General features: G+C 37.2%; 1 protein-coding gene across 4 annotated transcripts in view; it reads left to right on the top strand.

Moving 5' to 3' along the window:
• Nucleotides 1–311: 311 nt before the first annotated feature.
• Nucleotides 312–21,327, top strand: part of DDX6 (DEAD-box helicase 6) — a 36,030-nt gene continuing 15,014 nt past the window's right edge. The window contains exons 1-5 of one of the 4 annotated variants that reach the window (XM_074302303.1): nt 312–450; nt 4,526–5,001; nt 8,696–8,759; nt 9,375–9,479; nt 20,154–20,283. In XM_074302303.1, coding sequence (XP_074158404.1) covers nt 4,802–5,001; nt 8,696–8,759; nt 9,375–9,479; nt 20,154–20,283 — 499 coding nt within the window. In that variant the 5' untranslated portion in view covers nt 312–450; nt 4,526–4,801. Of the gene's footprint in view, nt 451–589; nt 811–1,192; nt 1,316–1,473; nt 1,611–4,525; nt 5,002–8,695; nt 8,760–9,374; nt 9,480–20,153; nt 20,284–21,327 lie in introns of those variants that run through there. The other 3 variants (XM_074302305.1, XM_074302304.1, XM_074302302.1) reach the window with 3 other exon arrangements.

The following is a 21,327-nucleotide window of genomic DNA, read 5'->3' as shown; positions in this document are numbered from 1 at the left end:
CCAAGAGATTCATGGGAGAAGGTTCTCCTAGAAACTAATTCCTTTATTTTCGGGGAAAGGAGACAATCTCCCCCCTTTCTTCATCCTTTCAGCATTTAGCAATGCCTAGATCTACCTGTAGATTAAATCCAGTCTAGAAACATTTATCAAAATACTAATTACTAGGTGACAGGCCTGGAGCTTAGTGCCTAACCCACAATCCCGAAGACTCTGGTTCGAATCCCGACTCCGACACTAAGGAGATTTGACTAGTCAAGTCTTCCTTCCCCCTTCTTTTCCCTCTCTCGCCCCCCTCCCCCCCCGCCTTTTTTCCCCTTCTTCCTGCTTCTCAGACTGTCTCTCCAGTAAAATGAAGACACTAAATCCTAATCTCAGTTCTCCAGTCAGGGAAATACGAGTACCTCTACGTGGAAACAGAGAAGAGATTATGTAAAGTGCCGGCGAGTCTAGGTGAGCTTTTATTGTTTATTGTTACTCGGGCGGCTGGCACAATCAGAAGGCGAGCTTGGATCGCCGCTCGGACGCCGGCGGAGGGCATTTAATGGCTGGGGGAGGGGAGCGCGGCCGCGGCCCCCCCCAGCCCACTGGACGCTGCCCGCCCCGCCTGGTGCTACCCGCAGGACGCGCCCCTCGCTTCGCCCGCTCGCCCGCTCGTCTCACAGGCAGCCAGTCGCCCCGGGGTGCGCGGGTGGGGGATGGGGAGCGGGCACCTCCGGGCTGGAAGCAGGGAGGGCAGCAGCTCGGCCGCCCAAGAGCGGGGTTGCCTTCCTCCGGCCACAAGCAGGCGGCCCTGCCACCGGAAAGCATCAGGTCGGTGGTCGCCCCAATTCTCAGCCCCGCGCCTCTCGCCCGCGCCCCCACTGGGGAGGGGGACGAGCGGACCCTCGCGCCCCCGCCTTGCCTAGCTAAGCGCCCCTTTTGGGGGGCGCGTCCTGCCCCCCCATGCCTCTTAGCAAGGGGCTCCGAGCCCACCGTGCCGGCCCAGCAACCCCACGTCCCCGCTCCGGAGCTCCGGTCCCCTCTGTCGCCAATCTGGCCCCCGGTCCCTCTGAGTTAGGGGCTCCTGCCCCCCAGTTTTTCTTCAGCGAGGACTCGGGCCTTAGTAGATGGGGTGGCGGCGGCGCAGGAGCCGGCCCCGGCCCCGGCCCGAGCTCTCGCCATCTTGAGGGGAGGAGGAGCCGCGGCCGCCGCCATGCGGGGAGGCAGGGAAAGAGGGAGGGCGGCAGCGAGCGAGCGAGGGAGGGGGCGCGGCGGCGGAGTTGGCTCGGCCCGGTCGGCGGCTTCGGCGGCGCCATGAGAGCGGGGAGCGGCGGAGGTAGGCCGGGCGCAGCCGGGGCGCCGGGCGGGAGGGCTGGCGGGCGCGCCGGGGCGGAGCGTGGCGCCGCGGCCCTAGGGGACGGGGCTCTGGGGACCGTGGGGACCCTGGGGCTGGACTGGGCCGGGCCGAGTCGGGCCGGGGAGGGCAGGGCCGGGGGGCGGGCGGGCGGAGGGTTTCGGAGAGGAAGGAGCCGCCGCCATCTTGGGAGCTTCGAGTCAACAATAAAGGAGCCGGGAAGCCGGGCGGCGGCGGCTTCGACGCCGTGACACAGGCCCCTGCCGCGGCTATTGGGGTGAGACGCCGGGCTCGGCCGCTGGCGATACGCCGGGGCTGCGGGAAGCGGGCCGGGCCCGTGAGGGGGAGGGGGCGCTCTGGGGCGGAGGCCTGAAGCCCCGGCCGGGGCCTCGGGGGCAGCCTAGGAGGCGCTGGGAGCTCTCCGGAGCAGAATACGGGGCCTAGAGAGTCCCGGGACAGAGGGCCGCGGAGGTCGACGAGCGGGCCCGCGCCGGTGACAGCTTTATAGAGAGTAGGGGATGTGGGGGCCGCAGGGCCAGGGGACGTGGCGCCCCCCCTACTGGGGTGGCCGGGGTGGGGGAGCGGACTGCGGCTCACTGTGGAGAGCCTCACCACCTTCGCCCAGTGCGCGGACAGCCGGGGGTGCTGGAGTGCCCCCCGTAGGTTGAGGGGGGAAGGGGCTTGCTCGAACGGGGGGGGTGACTCTTTGGGGCCCCGAGGGGGAGGGGGAATCCCCATTGTTTCCCGCTGGCTGAGCTGGCGGGGCCGCGGCTGCTCCGTCTGTGTTGCGCAGATCCCATTGCAGGGCCCCAGCTTCTTTTGTTTTTAAGGCCAAAGGAAGCGGCTTTGGGATGGAAAATAACCGAGAAATTACCGACATACGGGTGGAGGGGTGTCCCCAAATCGTTGTGCACTTTTCCTTTCGACTTGTCCTCTTATTTCTTCTGTCTATCCTCCCTCAGAATTAAAGCCCCCTCCCCAAATCTTCCCCTTGAGCTTTAGGGAAACTGCGCTGCACTTGCACACAAAAGCTAGTGGTGGTGAGGAGTTTTGGGGTGTGAAACTGTCATTTGCGAGCTCTAATCTAGGAAATGCTGTAATTAACTCAGCCTGGGGAGCCTCCTTACTTGTCTGCATTTCAATCTTATTTTTGAAAATGCAGGCATAAAACTTTGAGACGGAAATTGGGTTGCTGAGGAAAAGGTGGGAGGAATATTTTCTCCTGTGAAACTGCCGTGTAGGTTCTTTCTCTTATTAAGTGTGGTAGTTGTTCCAAGATCTCAAATGGGTGGCACAGTTTGGCTATAGGGAGAAATGTGGTGCAAGTGTGAGCTGGAGTGTCACATTATTAACAGCAACACTACTATTTAACCGTATAGGTTGCCCTTTTCATTCTCTCAGCACTTTGCTAACATTAATTAATCCTCACAGTCTATTTGTGTGAAGGAGGTGGTAATGTTGCTCATCATAGTATAAACCTGTCAAAACAGGAAGCTGTTTGTTGCAAGAATAATATCAAAATTGAGAGGCTCTGAACCACGTCTGCTTAGGTGACTGGAGCCAGAAAAGGGTTTAACATTTTCTTTTCAGCTTATTTAGCAAAATTCTGACTTTTTAATGAGCAAACCAGTGTTCAACGAAAACGAAACAGCGTTCCCTTTTTAGAAGATGAGTTTGAGAGTTAGGGAACATTTTTCTAATAAATTTCATTGTGCCATCCAAATTTCAGAAACTGCCTTGAATATATAAATTATATCTTTGTTTTTCATTACACATTTCCTTTTGTTTGCAAGAAATGTAGCAGAGTAAAGCTATGAACCTTTGCATTGTTTGGTGGACCAATGACTTAGCCTTTTTAATAGGAACCTTAGCTGGTTTGGATTTTTTTCCTGACACATTTTTAAAATTTACATGCTTTAGTATTTCATAGAACCACAATTTGGCGTTGTTAGTTTTTTGTTTTTTGTAAAAGGGAAGTAGTTTTCTATGTGCTTTTTGTTTACTATATGTACAATGTTAACTTGGAAATGGCACTTTTAAATAAATTAAGCTTTCTTTGAATTAAAATTTAAATTATTTTGAAATTTTTCATTTTCTGATCAGTTTCCTACCAAGTCTTTGTTAAATTTTCAAAGATCTTATAGACATTCCAATTGACATTTGGCTTCTAGTGCTACTTAAAAGGACAACTCCCTGCAAAAGAAATTCCTTTTCATAAAGTAGGAATCCTAAGTAGTAGATAAAGTTGATATGGTTATGAAGTATTGTGTTTTTGTTTTTGTTTTTGTTTTTTTTTGCCAGATATGTGGAATTGAAATCTGAAGCTAATTTAACTTTTCAGAAAAATACCCAGTTTAGCTTATCTGAAATAGAACACAAAACAAATGAGTTGTCCAGCCATGTTGGTAGATGAGTTTCTGTCATGTATGTAACTCTGGTTAAAATATATTTTGGAGTTATAAAACACTTTTTAAATAAAAAATAATGCTGATTCAATCACTGACTTTCTTTTCTTTTTTCTTTCTTTCTTTTTTTTTTTTTTTTTTTTTTTTTTTTTGCTGAGGCAATTGGGGTTAAGTGACTTGCCCAGGGTCACACAGCTAGGAAGTGTTAAGTGAAGCCTCATTTGAACTGAAGTTCTTCTGACTTCAGGGCTGGGTACTCTATCGACTGACTGCGCCATCTAGCTGCCTCCAATCACTGATTTTCTAAAGAACACTAATAATAGCTAGCATTTATATAGCTTGAAACATTGAGGTTTTCGAAGTACTTTGCAAGTATTCTCTTTTTATCTTACCACAAGATGGGAGAGGTGATTTTATTATTCCCATTTTACAAATGAAGAAATTGAGAAGGGTTAAATGATTTGAACTCATTCTCAGTTTCAGCTCTAGTACTGTATTCCTGTGAGTTTAATTTGTACTTAAGAGACTTGAATTCAACATTTACTTGTTTTGCCTGGGTGTTAACTTTGGTTTGTTGACAGTATGTTGTCTTCACAATTGTTTTCTTTGCCTTGGATGAAGGTTAGAGTTAAATTTAAGTTTATATTGGCTTTTTAAATGGTAAAAACTGGAATTCATGGTTTAGGAAGTCCCATAAGAGGATTTGATTTAAAAGAAAACTCTTACTAATTATATATATAATATAAAACTCTTACAAATATTGATTATTTTTTTTTCTTCATTTCAGATTGAAGTGATTAAATTCAGATATAACTAAACTTTGTTAGAGGGCTTTTTTAAAAAAAAAAAAAAGTTGTTTCAGTGCATCAGAGCAAGTTACTACTGCTTTACCGTTCAGAGACTTACAGGTGCTTGCCTGCATTGCAATAAAGGACTCATATATTGAGCAAGACTTATATTTATCTCTTCGTTTTGGAGAGTCTAATAAACTGTTATTACAGTTTCTCTACTGACTTTCAAAAGTTTTGAAGTCTAAAAGAGACACCTTTACAAATAACAAAGCATGAGCACGGCCAGAACAGAAAACCCTGTTATAATGGGTCTATCCAGTCAAAATGGGCAGCTGAGGGGCCCTGTGAAGCCCAGTGGTGGCCCTGGAGGAGGGGGCACACAAACGCAGCAACAGATGAACCAGCTGAAAAATACCAACACAATCAATAATGGCACTCAACAGCAAGCACAGAGTATGACCACCACTATTAAGTAAGTATTAATAACAAAGCTTTAAGGATCATAGATGCTCTATTATATTGTTATTTTAATGTTCACTTGTTTTGTATATGTCGGGTTTTCTTTTTTATGATTAATACTTTGAGCTACAAATGGAGGACACAGGAAAAATCTGTCACCCCACATGCACTCCCCTCCCCCACCACACATGTATACATTTTCCCCCCCCTATAGTTAATGTAGATTTAGTAAGTAAGAAGCCAGTCAGAGATACCAGACTTGTTTGCTATGGTATCAATATATTTAAAACAACTAAAATGTACAACTTCTGACTTTTCATAAATAGTACAAATTGGAACAGAAGGTCAGTAATAGGACAGTGAGTTCCTTTACCAAATATCCTTGAAACTACCATGGTCTCATCTTGGTTTTTCTAGTGTAACATTTTGTTTAGCCTTGTAACTCTATTTTAGTTTATGCATCAAAACTTAATTATTTCAAGTTTTGATTTTAAAGTCAGTTGTGTCTAATTTCCTGTGACATTATAGACATCATCCATTGAAGTATTAAGTTTCATAATTTCAACAGCTCTTTCAAAAAAAACTAATTTTTATCAATAGGTTGCTTTTACATTGTTTAAATCTTCTTTTGTATCTCTTCCCTCCCCTTCAGCTATCCCTTATAACAAAGATCCTTTTAAAAAAAATTTTAACAAAAATGAAAAATAAGCAATTCCAATCATGTGACAAAATCAGCAGTGCTTTAAACCCAAGGATTCCCCTTTTTTTCATCCTTATTTTTCCCTCTCCAATTCTACCCCTCTTCTTTATAAAAGAACAAAAAGGCTGTATTTTCTCATATCTCTTCTTTGGGGCCAAGCTCATTCTTTGTACCTTTGCAACATTAATTTTTGATTGTTTTGTGGTAATTGTTCTTTCCTTTCATAGTAGTCATTGTATATATTTTTTCTTGGCTTTTGGGGGGCATCAGTTCATGTAAATCCCTGCTTCTCTTCAACATTTCTTCTTGCAATATGAATAAACAAGGACAAAAAAAATGTCATGAATAGTTTAAGATTCTGAACTCTTAGGGAAAAAAATGGATTTCAAACATTCCTAATTTTTTGTTGGCAGGTTAGATGGTACAGTGGATAGAGCCTAGAATCTGGAGTCAGGAAGACCTTAGTTCAAATCCAATTGGAGATACTCATTAGCTGTTTTACCCTGACAAGTCATGCCTGTCTCCATTTACTTATCTGCAAAATGGGGATAATATCATTTGCCTTCCAGAGTTGTGAATATAAATGAGCTATTTGTAATAGGCTTTTCAGCTTTTAAAGTACTGTATATTTAAATGCAATCAAGTTCCAAATTCTAGAAATTTGACTTACAGAAAGATTATTAAAAAAAATAAAAGATTCTTAAAGATGGTGGTGATATTTGCCATTTAAAGGCCATACTTAGTGAAAGTATTTCAGATCATGAACTCTGATATTTTTTCATCTAAGTGACCCTTATTTTTTGAAGAGGCAATGTGGTATAGTGGATAGGGTACTGGATTTGGTGTCAGAAAAGTCTGAGTTTAAATCTCCACCTCTGACACTTAGCTTTGTGCAATAGACAAGTTACATCACTTCTCTGAACCTTAGTTTCTTCATCTGTAAAATGGAAATAATAATATCTGTAATAGCTATTTCATGAGGTTATTGTAAGGATCAAATGAGCATTGATGATCAAATGAGTATTTTAAAGTACTTTAGTTTCAGTTATTATTATTATTGTTTGAAGGCTATAGCAACAGAATTTGAGCTATGGCTCATCCTGACAAGCTTAACAGGTGGCCAAGAATAGACTGGCCTAAATAGTAAATATGAAGAGGCCCATCATTCTGAGCCTGGCCCACTTACATTACAGTCTACATGGATGTAGGGAGGACCATACCAGTCAAATCACAAGTTCTTAAAAGTATTAAAATGATGACTCTCAGTCTGATGAAGACTGTGACATGACTATTATATAAAAATCAAAAGTCTCTTAAACCCAACAATAGTTTCTAATGTTGTAATTAGATTCATCTGACAGAAGTTTTTTTGTTTTGTTTTGGTTGTTTTTTTGTTTTTGTTTTTGTTTTTGTTTTTCAGATAAGGCTTTGGTATACATTGCTTGATATTTGTTCTATAGGGTCCAGTTCTTATTGTTTCAGAAGCACTGTCAGAGGTATGGTGACCCTTTAGAAAGTTAGCAGTACCAGGTCTTATATGATGAGCTTTACAATCTTTAAAAAATTGAAAGTTTCTTCCAAAGTCAAGTCACTCATGGAGAGTCATCTAGTCAAAAGGAAATTTTAAGTGAATTTGTATTCTTTGACTTTTCCAGAATTAGCGATATAAATTTATTTTGCTCCCAGTATACTTCTTGGAAATATGATAGATTATCAAAAGCAAAGGCTAATACGTTTCTAATGCTTCTTTTCAAAACTATGTGTACATATACACATATATTTTAGGTGTATAAGGTCTTTGAAGAGGTGTAATTAATAATTTATATTACTGTAGCACTTTACAAAATGTTTTCCCAATAATAGCTTTGTAAGGTAAATAGTATAAGTAGTAACAACCCTGTCTTATAGATAAGGAAATTCATTCTCCCACTTAGAACTTAACACTTACTACTTGTAAGCATTAGGTAAGTGGGGTCTAGAACTCAGGTCTACTGATTCCAAGTTCATTGTTCTTTTTATTCTGCTGTTCTGACTAAACTTTGACCAAGTTATCTAAAATAAATTAGATTACATGAATGAAGCAAATAATAAAGTTGAGTATTATAACTTCTGTAAGTCCCATTTGTTCCATGAAGTCTTCCTAGGTGACTAGCATATATTTGTCCTTCTGAATTCATTTTGTACTTACTGCTACTTTTTTGACACTTAATCATATGTGATCTAATATATTTAATGGCTTATGTATTTTGCTTTTCCCAGATTGTAAATTCCTCATGAAAATAAATTGTCTTTTGTTTCTCTTCTCTTCCTCTTCTTTCTCTTCTCTTTTGAGAGGATTTGAGATTTTTAAAATTTGAATATATAGTCCTGGTGTCCTGCCATACTGTTTACCTTGGGATCTTTTCTCAGAATCTGTGGGGTTACTGAATGAAGTGAACATTTTGTGGACTACCTGAAATTAGCATGGAAAAAAAATAGAGATTGAGTTGCATGTGTTAACAGTAGTTTTGGTTTTTCAGTATTAAGATGTGTGGAGCCTTTTTTTTTTTTTTTTTTTTTTTTAATAAAGAGTCTCAGAGAGATCATAAGTGCAGTGAATTGAAGTAAGCAAAACATCATTTCTCATAAATAGAATTTGGAATTAAAATATTGTTGGTTTATTTTCCTTATTACTTCACATTGTTTTCACATTCTCTCCCCACCTCCCCCTTAGTTGTAAGCAAGTTGAGGGAATTAAAAGGAATGTTAATGTTATCTTCTTCTGATTGTTGGGTTGTAGTATTTTTCATTAGGGGAACATTTTTATCAATTCACTTAGCTTTTGGACACTGCTGAACAACCAAGTAGCAATCTATTCCTAAAGCCTACCTAAGACAATGGAAAAGAGGGATTATGATAATTGTTTAAAGTTTACTTATGTAATAAACTTTTGCTCTTTGATATGTGGCTAAGTAGTATTGTTACAAAGTCATTTCTAGTTCTTAAATTTCTTTTGTTTTCTCTTTAGACCTGGTGATGACTGGAAAAAGACTTTAAAACTCCCTCCAAAGGATCTAAGAATCAAAACTTCGGTGAGTTTCTTTTAAACACAAATAGAAAAATGGTAAGAAACTAATAGCTGAGGCATTATAAATTTATGTTAATGAAGTAAAATAGCTATGTAGTTTTTTTTGTTTGTTTTGCTGAGGCAATTGGGGTTAAGTGACTTGCCCAGGGTCACACGGCTAGGAAGTGAGATTTGGGTTGGAGGCAAGGATGACTTGATACAATCAAAATTGATTGATGGGCTTGTAGATTTAGATTTAGAACTGGAAGAGATGCTAAAGATCAGTTAATCCACAAACTCTCATTTTACAGATGATATAATAATTGACACTCAAAAAGAGTATGCTGTGCCTTTCATTGTAAGAATATTTTAATTTCTCTGAGTGAGATTTAAGTTCTTTAGGAATTTTCTACTTGTTTATTACTTAATAACACTAGTATCTGAAATAATGTATTTTTGGTATTGGGTACAGTGCCATTAGATGGTAGTTATAAATTCTTATGTAAACTTCAAGGACAGTTGGGCTGATAAGTTAGTATAGAGGTAGTCTGGATTTATGTTTGAAATGTAGAAACCTAAGGTCTTTTAGTGGTTATGACTCTGAGCTTGCATAAACTTGGCTTATTCTTCTTGATTTTAGGATGTGACCTCCACAAAAGGAAATGAGTTTGAAGATTACTGTTTGAAAAGGGAGTTACTGATGGGAATTTTTGAAATGGGCTGGGAAAAACCATCTCCTATTCAGGTATGTTTGAAAACATGAATATCCTGTCTTTTACTTCACTCTGTATGTTTTTTAGATTTGAGTTCTTAGACTTATCTGTTAGAAGGTCATATAAAGGTTTTTTAAATTCTGATGATAAAAGTTAGGGAACAGAGTTTCCTTCTGTTAATTTTGTAATAGAGAGTCAGATGTTTTAGAATTGTTCTTCCAAATTTGAGCAGGCTTTGAATACCTAAATTCCTAGCCTTAAAAATCATATTAATATATTAGAATTATAAGAGGGTATATGATATCACAGAACTGGATATAGAAAAGGTAACTATATAACCTAGTCCATCTCACATCTAATGAACAATCTCAACTCCAGCATCCTAGTTAGTGGTTGTTCAACCTCTGGTGGAAGGTGTCCAGTGAGAAAAATTACTGTCTTCTGAGGTACCCCATTGTTGTTAAGTTTTTCCTTATAGTAATCCTAAATCTTAGCCTATTTATGATTTCCATTCATTGCTTTTAGTTCCACCTTCAAAGGACAAGCAAAATAAATCTAATCCCTTTTTCATAAAACAACATTTCAAATCCTTGAATATAATAATCTTGTCCTATTAATTCTTCTATTCTCTAGGTAAACCACCCAGGTTCCTTCAGTTGACCCTCATGAGACATGATCTTGAGGCTTTTCAGCCATCCTGATTGCCCTTCTTTGGACACATTCTAGTTTGTCATTCTTAAAGTGTTAGTGTCTAGAACTGAATATTATATTCCAAATGTAATCTGACCATGGGCAAGGTGTAGCAATACTATTTTAGTCTTTGATATTATGTTTTAGATATTATGTCTCATATCTTAAATATTCCATTCCATTAACTTTTTTGATTGCCAAATCACTGTGTTGAGTATTATTGAACTTATAGTACATTCATCCATGCCTCCTCATGTCTGTCTCTGAAGTTAGTTTTTTGAACCTCGATATAAGAGTTTGCATTTATCTTACTGAATTTCATCTTAATAGATTTAGGCCAATATCCTAGCTTGTTTAGATTCTTTCAGCCTGTTTCCTGTCACTTTCCGTGACCTTTGTGTCACTTGTAAATTGCATATGTATGCCATCTATAGCTTTATCCAAGTCATTGGAGAGGAAAATTAAAAAACACAGGGCCAAGAACAGTTTCTTAGGGCCATTCAGTTATCAATATTAGATATATTCTCTTCCAAGTTAATATCTAACCATTAATAATAATTCTTTGAATCTAGTCAATCAGTTTTGAATCCATTTAACTGCATACTTGGTTTATTAGTACACACCCTTCCATCTTGTCCACCAGGGATAACACAAAAGAAATACTTTTCTCAAATCTACAACATTCCTCTGGGTTACCAAACCCTTTCCAAAAAAAAAAAAAAAAAAGCAAAGTTAGTATAGCATGACTATTCTTGATAAACTCGTACTTGTTTTACACACCCCTTTTCCTTTTCTAAATATACAAACCATCCCATTAATCATGTGCTTTAGAATATTGCCAAGAACCTACATTAAGCTCACTGGTTTTTAGTTTTTAAACTACATTTCCTTCCCTTTTTTTTTTTTTTTTTTTTTTTTGAAAATCAGACAAGGTTTGCCTTTTTTCCAGATCACTAGCACCTTTTCTTATTCTTGACAGTATTTCAGAGTTACAAACAGTGGCTCAGTAATTATATTTGCAAATTTTTCATACCATAATTTGGAATTCTAGGCTTTTATTGACTGAAACTATATGCCTATTTTGGATTTTAGCTCATCAGTCATTTCTGTTTTGCCTTTTCTAAACATTTTTCTCAGCAGAGCACAATAAGAGTTGAGGAATTTTCCTTCCTTTCTGTTATCTGTTATATTGCTCTATTTCCTCAGTTCTCCTTTCCTCAAGTGGTGTTCCTTTTCTTTTTGTGATTTCTTTTTCCCCAGTATAACTTTTTTTGAAAAAAACTATTTTGTTTTTCATAGAATTCCTAGTCAATATAATTTTATTCTGAGTTTAAATACTCCTGACACTATTCTTACAAGATTTTTTCACTTCTTTATTCACCACCCATTATTTACCTTTTAAAAATACTACAATTAGTGAATTTCTAAGATTCTGGGAGTTCTGGACTGCCTGTTAAGTCAAATACCACTATGTTGAATATCCAAGAATGGAACGCCACTGAGCTAAAGAGGGGTGAACCAACTCAGGTCAAAAAACTGAAGCATGTTAGAGCTTCTCTGCTAATTGAAATCAGGGCAAGGAATCAGGCCCAGGAGTAGTCTCTGCTCTTTTAGCTTAGGTAAGATAGGAGGACACTCAGTCCTATCTAAATAACTAGTTTTTGATGGGGGGTGAGAGGGGTGAGTATGTGTGTACATATATCTATATGAAACCTTGTCTCATCTATGTATCTAGATGTAGATCTTTGTTAAGGCTGTGGTATACTTAGATATAAATCTAAATAATATAGATCTATCCATGTATATTAAAGTTATATAGAGCAAAACTTTTTAAACTGGGTTGTAACCCCATAAGGGATCTCATAACTGAGTAAGGGGGTCACAAAATTTTGATTTATGATTAGTATTTGATTTAAATACCTTTTTTATATATCTATATACCTGAGGACGCATAAAAATTTCTCAAGCAAAAAGGAATCACAAGGGGGAAAACTTTAAGAAACCCTAATATGGAGTGTATAGATATCTTAATACGTTGATTAGAGACCTCTTAGATACAGATATGTGAGCTTTATTGTTGTTTTCAGTCATGTCCTACTCTTCATGACCCTATTTGGGGTTTTCTTGGCAAAGATATTGGAGTGGTTTGGCATTTCCTTTTCTAACAAATTTTACAGATGAAGAAACTGAGGCAAGCAGCATTATACAGGCTCACATAGCTAGTTTCTGAGACTAGATTCAAAATCAGGTCTTCCTAGTTGCAGATCTGGTGATGTGTTTCATGATACCTAGGGTAGGTGGGTGTGTATCTTTGCTTGTGTATACATTTAGAGAGAGATCTGAGTACTCTTTGTAGCCATATCAATTTCTTTAAGCATTTTCTCCTCTTCTTTTTCCCCCTAACTTTCCAGAATGCTCTTATTTTTGCCCTGAAAGTGGAGGCAGTACCCCCTTCTTCAGCTCCCTTTACACTCTATTAGAGTGTAAGTTCCTCTACGAAGACTTTGTTTTTGGTTGTATTTGTATTTCCACTTCTTAGCATAGTGCTTGGTATCCAATAAGTGCTTAATAAATGTCTTATTTATTTTTTAATTTTCATCAAAACTGCATTGTTGGAGAGTGGGTTTGATTCTTCAGAATTTCATTCTTAAGAATTTTCACATCTCCTAGGTTGACTGACTTTGTAAAATATTAATCTAGTGGAGTCTAACTTTCATTTCTCTGATATAAGGCAATGTATGATCAGATACTAAAATGTATTAGAAGAGACAGAAAATGGGAATTTAAAAAAGAAGAGAGATCCCTTGGAACTTGAATTTATAGGAAAGATTTTTAGAGAAGGGTTGACCTTGAAGGATAGGTAGTTCTGGAAGAAGGCTGAGCCTTCGCAGTTGAATGCACAAAAGAATGAATGTTACAAAAAATAGTGAAGACTCAACCTGTCTAGAATAGAATAGAAGTTATTTATTGGGAATCAACAGGACTCTGATTGTGTCACTCTCTGCTCAGCTCTGTTAGCTTCCAGTTGCCTCAAGGAACAAATACAAAATGCTTTGTTTGTCTTTCAAAGCTCTTTGTAACCTACCATCCTACCTTTCCAGTCTTCTTATAATTTATTCTCTAGTATATATTCTTCCATTCGGTAATTTTGGCCTCTTGCCTTTTTCTCTGAACAAGACACTCCAGCTCTTGGTTTCCAGGCTTTTTCTTGGGCCATGCTTCATGCCTGGTATGCTTTCCCTCCTCTGTTCTAACCATTGACCTCCTTGGCTTCCTTTGAGTACCAGTTAAAATTCTACCTTCTACAAGAAGTTTTCCCTGATTCAAGTGCTTTCCCTCTATTAATTTTTTCCTACTTATTTTATATATAGCTCACTTTGTATATCTATTTGACTGCCTGTTGTCTCCCTTGTAAGCTCCCTAAGGGCCAGGACTGTTTTTTGCCTCTTTGTATTCCCAGAACTTAGCACAATGCCTGACACATATTAGGTGCTTAATAAAATGTTTATTAGTTAGTCCATTAATTACTACTTTTGGATTTGGGCCTAGTTTTTGGCCATACTATAGATATATTTAATCATGAGTGTTCCCTAAGGGGTAGCCCTAGGCTTTTTTCTCTTTCTTCTTTGTGCTCTCAAACTTGATATCTATGAACTCCAGTGAATTCAGTATCATCTCTATGCAGACTCTCCTGAGCTCTAGGGGATGCACTATTGGACATTTCAAACTGAATGACGTCTGAAACTAAGTCATGTTCATGTAGAGAACCAGAACTCTGAAGAAGATACTTGAAACAAGGATACTTATAACAAGGTGTTAACTCAGTGGAATTGATGAGATGATGGTTCTGTAGTATACATATACTTTGTACTTAGCATGGTGATGTAATGGTTCTCTAGTTCACACAAAATCAGTATGCTGTAATGATGTAATAGGATATTTAAGGTCTGAGAAAGACTGGAAATGAGTCATTCCAATTTTGACCATCTTCCTGGTGGTTCTCCTGCTTCCTGCACTAAAATCAAGACTGAGCCAGAATAAAGACTAGACTCTATTCCTGACCATTCTCCTGGTGAAACCAAGGCCAGTCCTAAAGACCTCCAGAAAGCTAGACCGAACATTACATGTCCATAGCTGAACTCAATAGCTTTCTTTCTTCCCAAATCTATCTCTTCTCAGGGCTAAGGTTTTACAATCTCACTGTCATCTTTGATTCCTTATTTGTATTCACTCCATATATCCACTCATTTGCTAAATATTGTCATTTCTTTTTCTACAACATTTCTTCTCATACTCCACCTTCTATCCATTCACATCATTTACTAGTTTCAGCCCTTATTATTGTTCACCTAGACTAGATTTTTATTTGATTTCTCTGTTCAAGTCTTTCTTCATTCTAAATCATTCTCCACACAGCTGCCAAAATGATTTAACTTGAATGCAGAATTGATCATGTCATATGTCTCTCCTGCTTTTTGCTTTTAGGATCAGATATAAACTTAGTTTATATCTTACATATCACTCTTCTATACTCCATGGTTTTGCTATGCCAGCCTTATTATTATTTACACTTCATCTCCTATCTCAGAGCCTTTGCACTGGTTGTTTTCCATGGTAAGAGTGTGTATTCATTTCTTACATTGATCTTTTGGAATCTTTTGCTTTCTTCAATACCACCTTTTGAAGGAGGCCTTTCTCTGTTCCTGTTAGCTACTAGTACCTTTCCCTCTGAGGTTACATTTGCATTCTTCCCTGTAAGTATCTTACATATGCTTATGTATGATATGTTATTCTCTGTAAGTCCCTTGAGGGCAAGGATTAGTTGTTTGTATCACTTAGTACCACACCTAGCAAATACTGAGTCCTTGATAAATGTTTATTGATTAATTGAGCTGTTCTGTTAACCTTGCACTAGATAGAAATTTCTCAGATATTTTAAGTTAAGAGGTCTATAACATATTTCATCTGTTAGTCATTTCTTTTTAAGTGTTTACAAACTCTTTAATAATAAAATCTAAACTTGTATTTTAATGTTAAATTTATTAATTTATCATTTCCAGGAGCTATCTTTTTTTGTCTTTCTTGAGAATCAGGCATTAGCCTAACAATCATTTGCCATTTTTCTATCACCTGTTTTTGTTCATCAGTTTTCCTAAAATTCAGATAATAGTTCTGATATTTATATGCTTTTTAAGTATCCTAGGATAAAATTCTCCTGGTTTTGGAGATTTCAGCTTTATTGAAAAGCAACTATATGATTTTTTTTTCTTAGCTCACTCCTTAATAGGAGGAGAAAAAAGCAAAATAGCAATTGGATAGTTCTGTTCAGTCATCTCTTGGTAGATTTTAATGGTTTGTTAACTTTTATGGATGTGCTAGATACCCTTTTTCCCTGTGCTAGATACCAGGGGAAAGAAAAATAAGTAAAACTCAGTCCCTGGCTACTTGGCCTTTACCATTCTATCATTGTGGTTACATAAGTGTAGAAAGTAGAAAGAAAGTGCTTAGGAAAAGTGCTTTGCTCATACTTAGTAAACAGTTCGGTAAATAGTTGTATAATAATAATAATATTTGTATTACCGACCTCAAGAGACAATTACAGAGAAAGAGTTGGTTTTAATAAATAGAAATAAATGATTTAGCATTATTGTGACAAAGTTCATTGTAAGCACGATTATCCCCTTTTTACTGCTGAGAAAACTGAACCTCAGAGAGGTTAAATGAATTGATTACACTAGTTAAATAAGTAGTAAGTAGCACATGTGGAACATGAATCAAGATTTTCTAACTCCTAAGTGCAATTTCTTCTGTTATATATTGCCTTCCTTATAGGAATTGAATATAGAGCTTTTAAAGGGTTTGAGACAGATACATTTCAAGATCAAAACTATCCATAAGAATTATTGACTAAATGTAGTTTTCATACCTTGTTTTAAGGAGGAGGAAATTCACTTTGAATTCTTTAAGTATCTATCACAAAGAGGAAGAATAGCTGAGCTTCAAGACAGTTGAGATGAACTGTATGCTGGCATCAGGGGAAAAGATCTCTAAATTTTATCTCATTCCTCTTGAGATTTTGTCTTCAATAAATCTATTTTACCCAAGCAATACAGACTTAGTAGTTTTCAGTACTGTCTATTTTGTCTTGCCCTGCAGTTTTGACAGAATATCATGTAAGAACCCAATAAAAACAGCAGGCAGAACAGACTGAAACTACATGCTCACCACCATATTACCACCTCCATTTCTCTGCACTAAATACTCAGAACAAAACTGAGACTCTTAGAACAGATAATTCTTTAGATAGAACTACTCTCAAGTCTGACAATGTAATAAAAAGTATGGAATTTTATTGGTTTTTTTGTCATTGTCAGAAAGATACTTGTGGCTTTATACTTTAGTGAAGAGCAGCAAGAACACACTATTCTTGAATTTTGAGTTAGCTTAATAGAGAAAGACCCTTGTAAAACTGTGGGCTCTAATTGATGCCCAGGAAACCTGTTCTATTGTCCTTAGGTTGACATGATCGCCCTCTCTTCCCCCGACCCCTACACACATTGGAAGAGCTTGTGGCACAATTAAACTGAACTGAATCATGTAAAGTGCTATACTTGTCATTAAATAGATACTAATCCATCATCACCATCAAGACATTTTTAAAGTCATTTTGTAAAAGTTGCTAGAAAAAAAATTAAAAGAAATTTTCCATTTTTATCAGGAGGCAAAAGATGTAAAATTTTTAAAATGATGCAAATCTAAAGTCACTTTGTTTAGGAACATTAAAAACGTATTTTTAACATTTTGGTTTGCTTATAACATAAGTAAACAAAGACATGCATTCAGTTCTTATACAAATTTCTGCTTTTTTAAATTTTTCCATGTCTTTATTAATACTAGTGCTAGAAGATTTTTATTTGTAATCCTTGCATAATAAATGTATGTCACTTTGAGTGTATATTACATTCCTAGACCTTTTTTTGGTCTTTTTTTGAGGCACAACATAATAGGGCAGGAATATATTTACCAAAGCCTAGATTTAAAACTCAAACAAAATGCCTACAAGCAAATCACTGATCATGTCTTTTCTTGTGAAAATAGTAGTGCCCCCTAGAGGCAGAATTGAATTTTGCTTGTTCATTGAAGAGTTGTACTACTGCTTGATATTGCCTAGAGATTTTTATGATCTATAAGAACATGAAATTAACAACAGCTTTGCATAAAGATATTGTTATGACATATTTTTAAATAAATAATTTGGAGGGATTAAAGTCTGGGCAAAATATATGAAATAACTGCTTTGTTCATATTTTCTTAAAAATTACGTTTTTTAAAAAAAGTCACTTTTTAATGACGGAAATATCCTTAGAAGAACTTGTGCCCTACCTCCCTACCCCTAAACTTTTAATGTTCCACACCTCCTTTCCTTTTTACTTGTTTTTGTAATGGTAATGGGTTACACTGAGTTTTTTCCTTGGAGGTCTACTCAAGGCCTGAGTACCTAAAATGCCAGTTTATGTTGACATATATTTGGCCATAAAATGGCTCTTCTCAATTCAAAGCTAAAAAGTTCATGTAGCTATCTAGAGCTTCATTAATACTATTCTCTGATGGTCTGAATTATTTAACTTTACTCAGTAAAGTATAAAAATTGTTCTTTCAATCCCAGTAATATGACCATTTTAGAGGTGTGCTACAGCAACTGTGGAGTAGCTGCACAGTTTTGAATAGAAAGTAAACAAACTGAGACTGAATACAGGAAGGTAGAGGGTAATTCTTGGATGCCAGAACTAAGCGTAGTAATCTTAGAATTGGAAAAGGATCTTGCAGTTATATATGTGCAATGATGTCCTCTATAGCTTCCTCCAATGAATAATTGTCTAGGTTTTATTTGAAGACCTGTAATGAGGGCTGTTACTTCTAAAACTTCCCTGCAATTTCTCTTGCATTGCCCTTTGGGGTCAAGCAGAACCACAGGGCCTGGGTTTTACCTCTGATTTAGTTGTATCTCTTTGAATCTTTAATTTTTTCCCTTATAAAATAAGGGACCTGGATGATCTTTTTGGTCTCTTCTAAATAGAATGTTCTAAATCTATTTTAACATTCAATCAAGGTATCAGATATTACACAAAGGAACTTTATTGACTAAAGTTTGATTGCTACATGGGCTTTGCTTTTTTTTTTTTTTTTTTTTTTTTTTTTTTTTTTTTTTTTTTTTTTTTAAGCTTTGCATTGCAAAAAAGAAAAATATTTTCTGGCCAAATACAAGATGCTTATTTAGATAATCATCTTATTTCCTCATGCCTTTGGCGGGAACTTTTTGTAGTTTTATTGGGTTGGGGCCTTGTCTAATACTTCTCAAGATATCCACTATAATGTTGCTGAAGACCTTGTTAGGAGGTTCTCAAATTGCAGCCCTCCAGGTTATGGCAAATGGACTGAGGGGCGGAGACAGAGTGTGAGCTTTTGTTTTTACTATAGTCCGGCCCTCCAACAGTGTGAGGGACAGTGAACTGGCCCCCTGATTAAAAAGTTTGAGGACCACTGATTTAGACTAATAACTATAATGATTCTTGGTTACCAAAGCACCTGCCCCATGAGAATTTCCCCAATATGAGAATTGCTTTTATGATCTAAAATAATTTATTCAGCTCTTTAAGTTGAATGTATATCCTCTCTATCCTTTGTACTTTATCTTCTTTTAATTGTTTAATAAGTGGATCTATAATTCTGTTATGAATCTTGCTTTTCCTAAGAGAATTATTCCCATCACCTATTTTCTAAAAAGCCTGACCAGTAAAATGACAGACAGTTAGCTGTAATCTGGAAAAGAGAGTTCGTTTTAGTAGTGTGACTACATTAATCAAGTTGTAATGGTCTTAGAATTAGAACTATGATTAAAAAAAGGGGGGGGCAGTTTAATATGCTCAAACATATTGTTTGTGGTGGATTTGATTGATGTGGAAAGTGGGGAGAGAATTTATATACTAACCTCAGGTGGACAGGTCCAACCTAGCATCCTGTCTGTTAATATGTGATATAAAAATAAACTTGTCCTCCACTAAGGTTCTATTTTATTGCCTCATTTTGGCATAAAAGGAACTTTACTGATATTCGCTTTACAATCTGAAAAGGCTTTGAGAATGACCTGGTGATGGACTGATCTATCACCCATGACCAGTGTGATTCATTTTGGTTAGATCCGTCAATAGATCATTTGCCAGAAGGTGATAACTGGTATCTTATGAAACCTGCTGTGGAGTGGAAGTAGTTGTGAAGGGTGTCGTGTGCATACAGATGAAAATACAGATTATTGAAATATTGAAGATCATGGATGCAAAATATAGGTACTTCTGGCTTTACTTTAGCCAATTTGATTTAGCTGTCTCAGTAAACATGCAGCATGCATTATTCCCCTTACACCTTTTCTCTATGACTACCTTTTTTGGAACTTCTTTCATCTTTTTTTCTACTTCCCTAAGTTCTATACAATTCACTTCCATCTCTTCTGAATATGTTACCAGACTATGCTTTTCTTCCTCACCTGCTGTAGTATCTTTACTGTCTTTAGCCAAATGAATTTGGCATTTAGTATATGCTACCTTGTATTTGTTTTATGTTTTGATGTATACAATCTGTTTCTTCAACTAGTTTGTAAGTTTCATAAGTAAAGAAATCCAAACTTATATCATTTTGTATCTTCAGTACATAATATAGTACATGTTATAAGGACTCACTGAAATCCTCTATTTGGTGATCTGTGTTGTCTCTTACACTGGATTTTAAGCTACTATAGTGTCATGTAGTTCTGTGGCAACCAGGAAAATAGTGGTCAGTGATGATACTTTAAATGTGTCCTACTGATGTATCTGATCATATATTTATGTGCAATGTCAGACACTTGAAAGGGTACTATAATTATCCATGTCAAAAATGAATAAGGCTGTCATTATGCTAGGGTGAAATGGGGTTATATGCTGTTTTAACATAATTTTGCATTGTCTTGTCTATTTTTTTAGGAGGAGAGCATTCCCATTGCTTTATCTGGTAGGGATATCTTAGCTAGGGCTAAAAATGGAACTGGCAAGAGCGGTGCCTACCTCATTCCCTTACTTGAACGGCTAGACCTGAAGAAGGACAATATACAAGGTCAGTTGGAGAGTTTCCCATGGGAACATCGGAGAGCCCTACTATAGAAATTATGGAGGTGTTTTCCTTCCTATACTATTTTGGTAATGTGAAAAGCAGTAGTGATTTATATAGGGTTTGGTTAAAAAAAATTGAGTATATAAAATATTTTAGAAAATTAACCTTAAACTTGACATTCTAATTGGCATCCTTAGAATTGTTTATCTAGCTTTGCAGCTAGACATATCTGTTTGCTGACCTGGATGCAGGCTATTTTGTATGTTTATAAAATGCAAGAATTTGTTTTATTTGTGTTTTGAAGGTGCTAATAGTTATAATATCTTTATAGTCAAGGAAGCCACTAGTCTAGAATTGAGGAGTAAGAAAGTAATTGCTTCACTGTAAAAAGTACATAAAGAGAGACTTTTAAAAATCTAAGCGAAACCTTGCTCAGGGATTTTTCTAAGTATTCTTAATCTACAAAGGAATTAACCTATAGGTAAGTAGTTTGAAAACCTCACAGCTTTAAGTCCCCAAGCAATGTTAGATACTAGTATGAGGCCACATGCTGATATAAGAGAAAAAAGTTTTGGACTAACAACCACTCATGTTTTATTACCTTAAGTAAGTCACTTAATCTCAGTTTCCATATCTATAAATTCAGAGTAGTGATACTTGCTCTTACCTGTCTGCCTTAAGGAATTGGTATGAAGATCAAATAAGATAATAAAACACTTAAATTGTGAAATGTTACATGCTGATGAGGATGTTATATTATGATTATAATTTCAAGTAGATAGAGAAGAAGTGGAAGATATTAATTCCTGAACTATGTAGTATCAATTTAGAAAGTACAAAGTAAATGTATGGTGGTAATACTTAGGAAAAACTGAGTCCTGAATATTTGTTCCTTTCTTTAGGGCAGATTTTGAAGACTCATTTGAGGAGTCATAAAGACTCATTATATAATGACTATATTTTTAGTATATTGAAGGTACTCAGTTTCCGAAGTGTTCATGCTAAGAGTTATTTCATCCTTTTGTTAGGTCTAAGAACTTGAGTTCA

This window comes from Sminthopsis crassicaudata, chromosome 3 (genome assembly GCF_048593235.1).
Source record: "Sminthopsis crassicaudata isolate SCR6 chromosome 3, ASM4859323v1, whole genome shotgun sequence".
Taxonomy (NCBI): domain Eukaryota; kingdom Metazoa; phylum Chordata; class Mammalia; order Dasyuromorphia; family Dasyuridae; genus Sminthopsis; species Sminthopsis crassicaudata.
The sequence above is the reverse complement of the archived record's forward strand: the minus strand, read 5'-3'. Positions and strand labels throughout refer to the sequence as shown.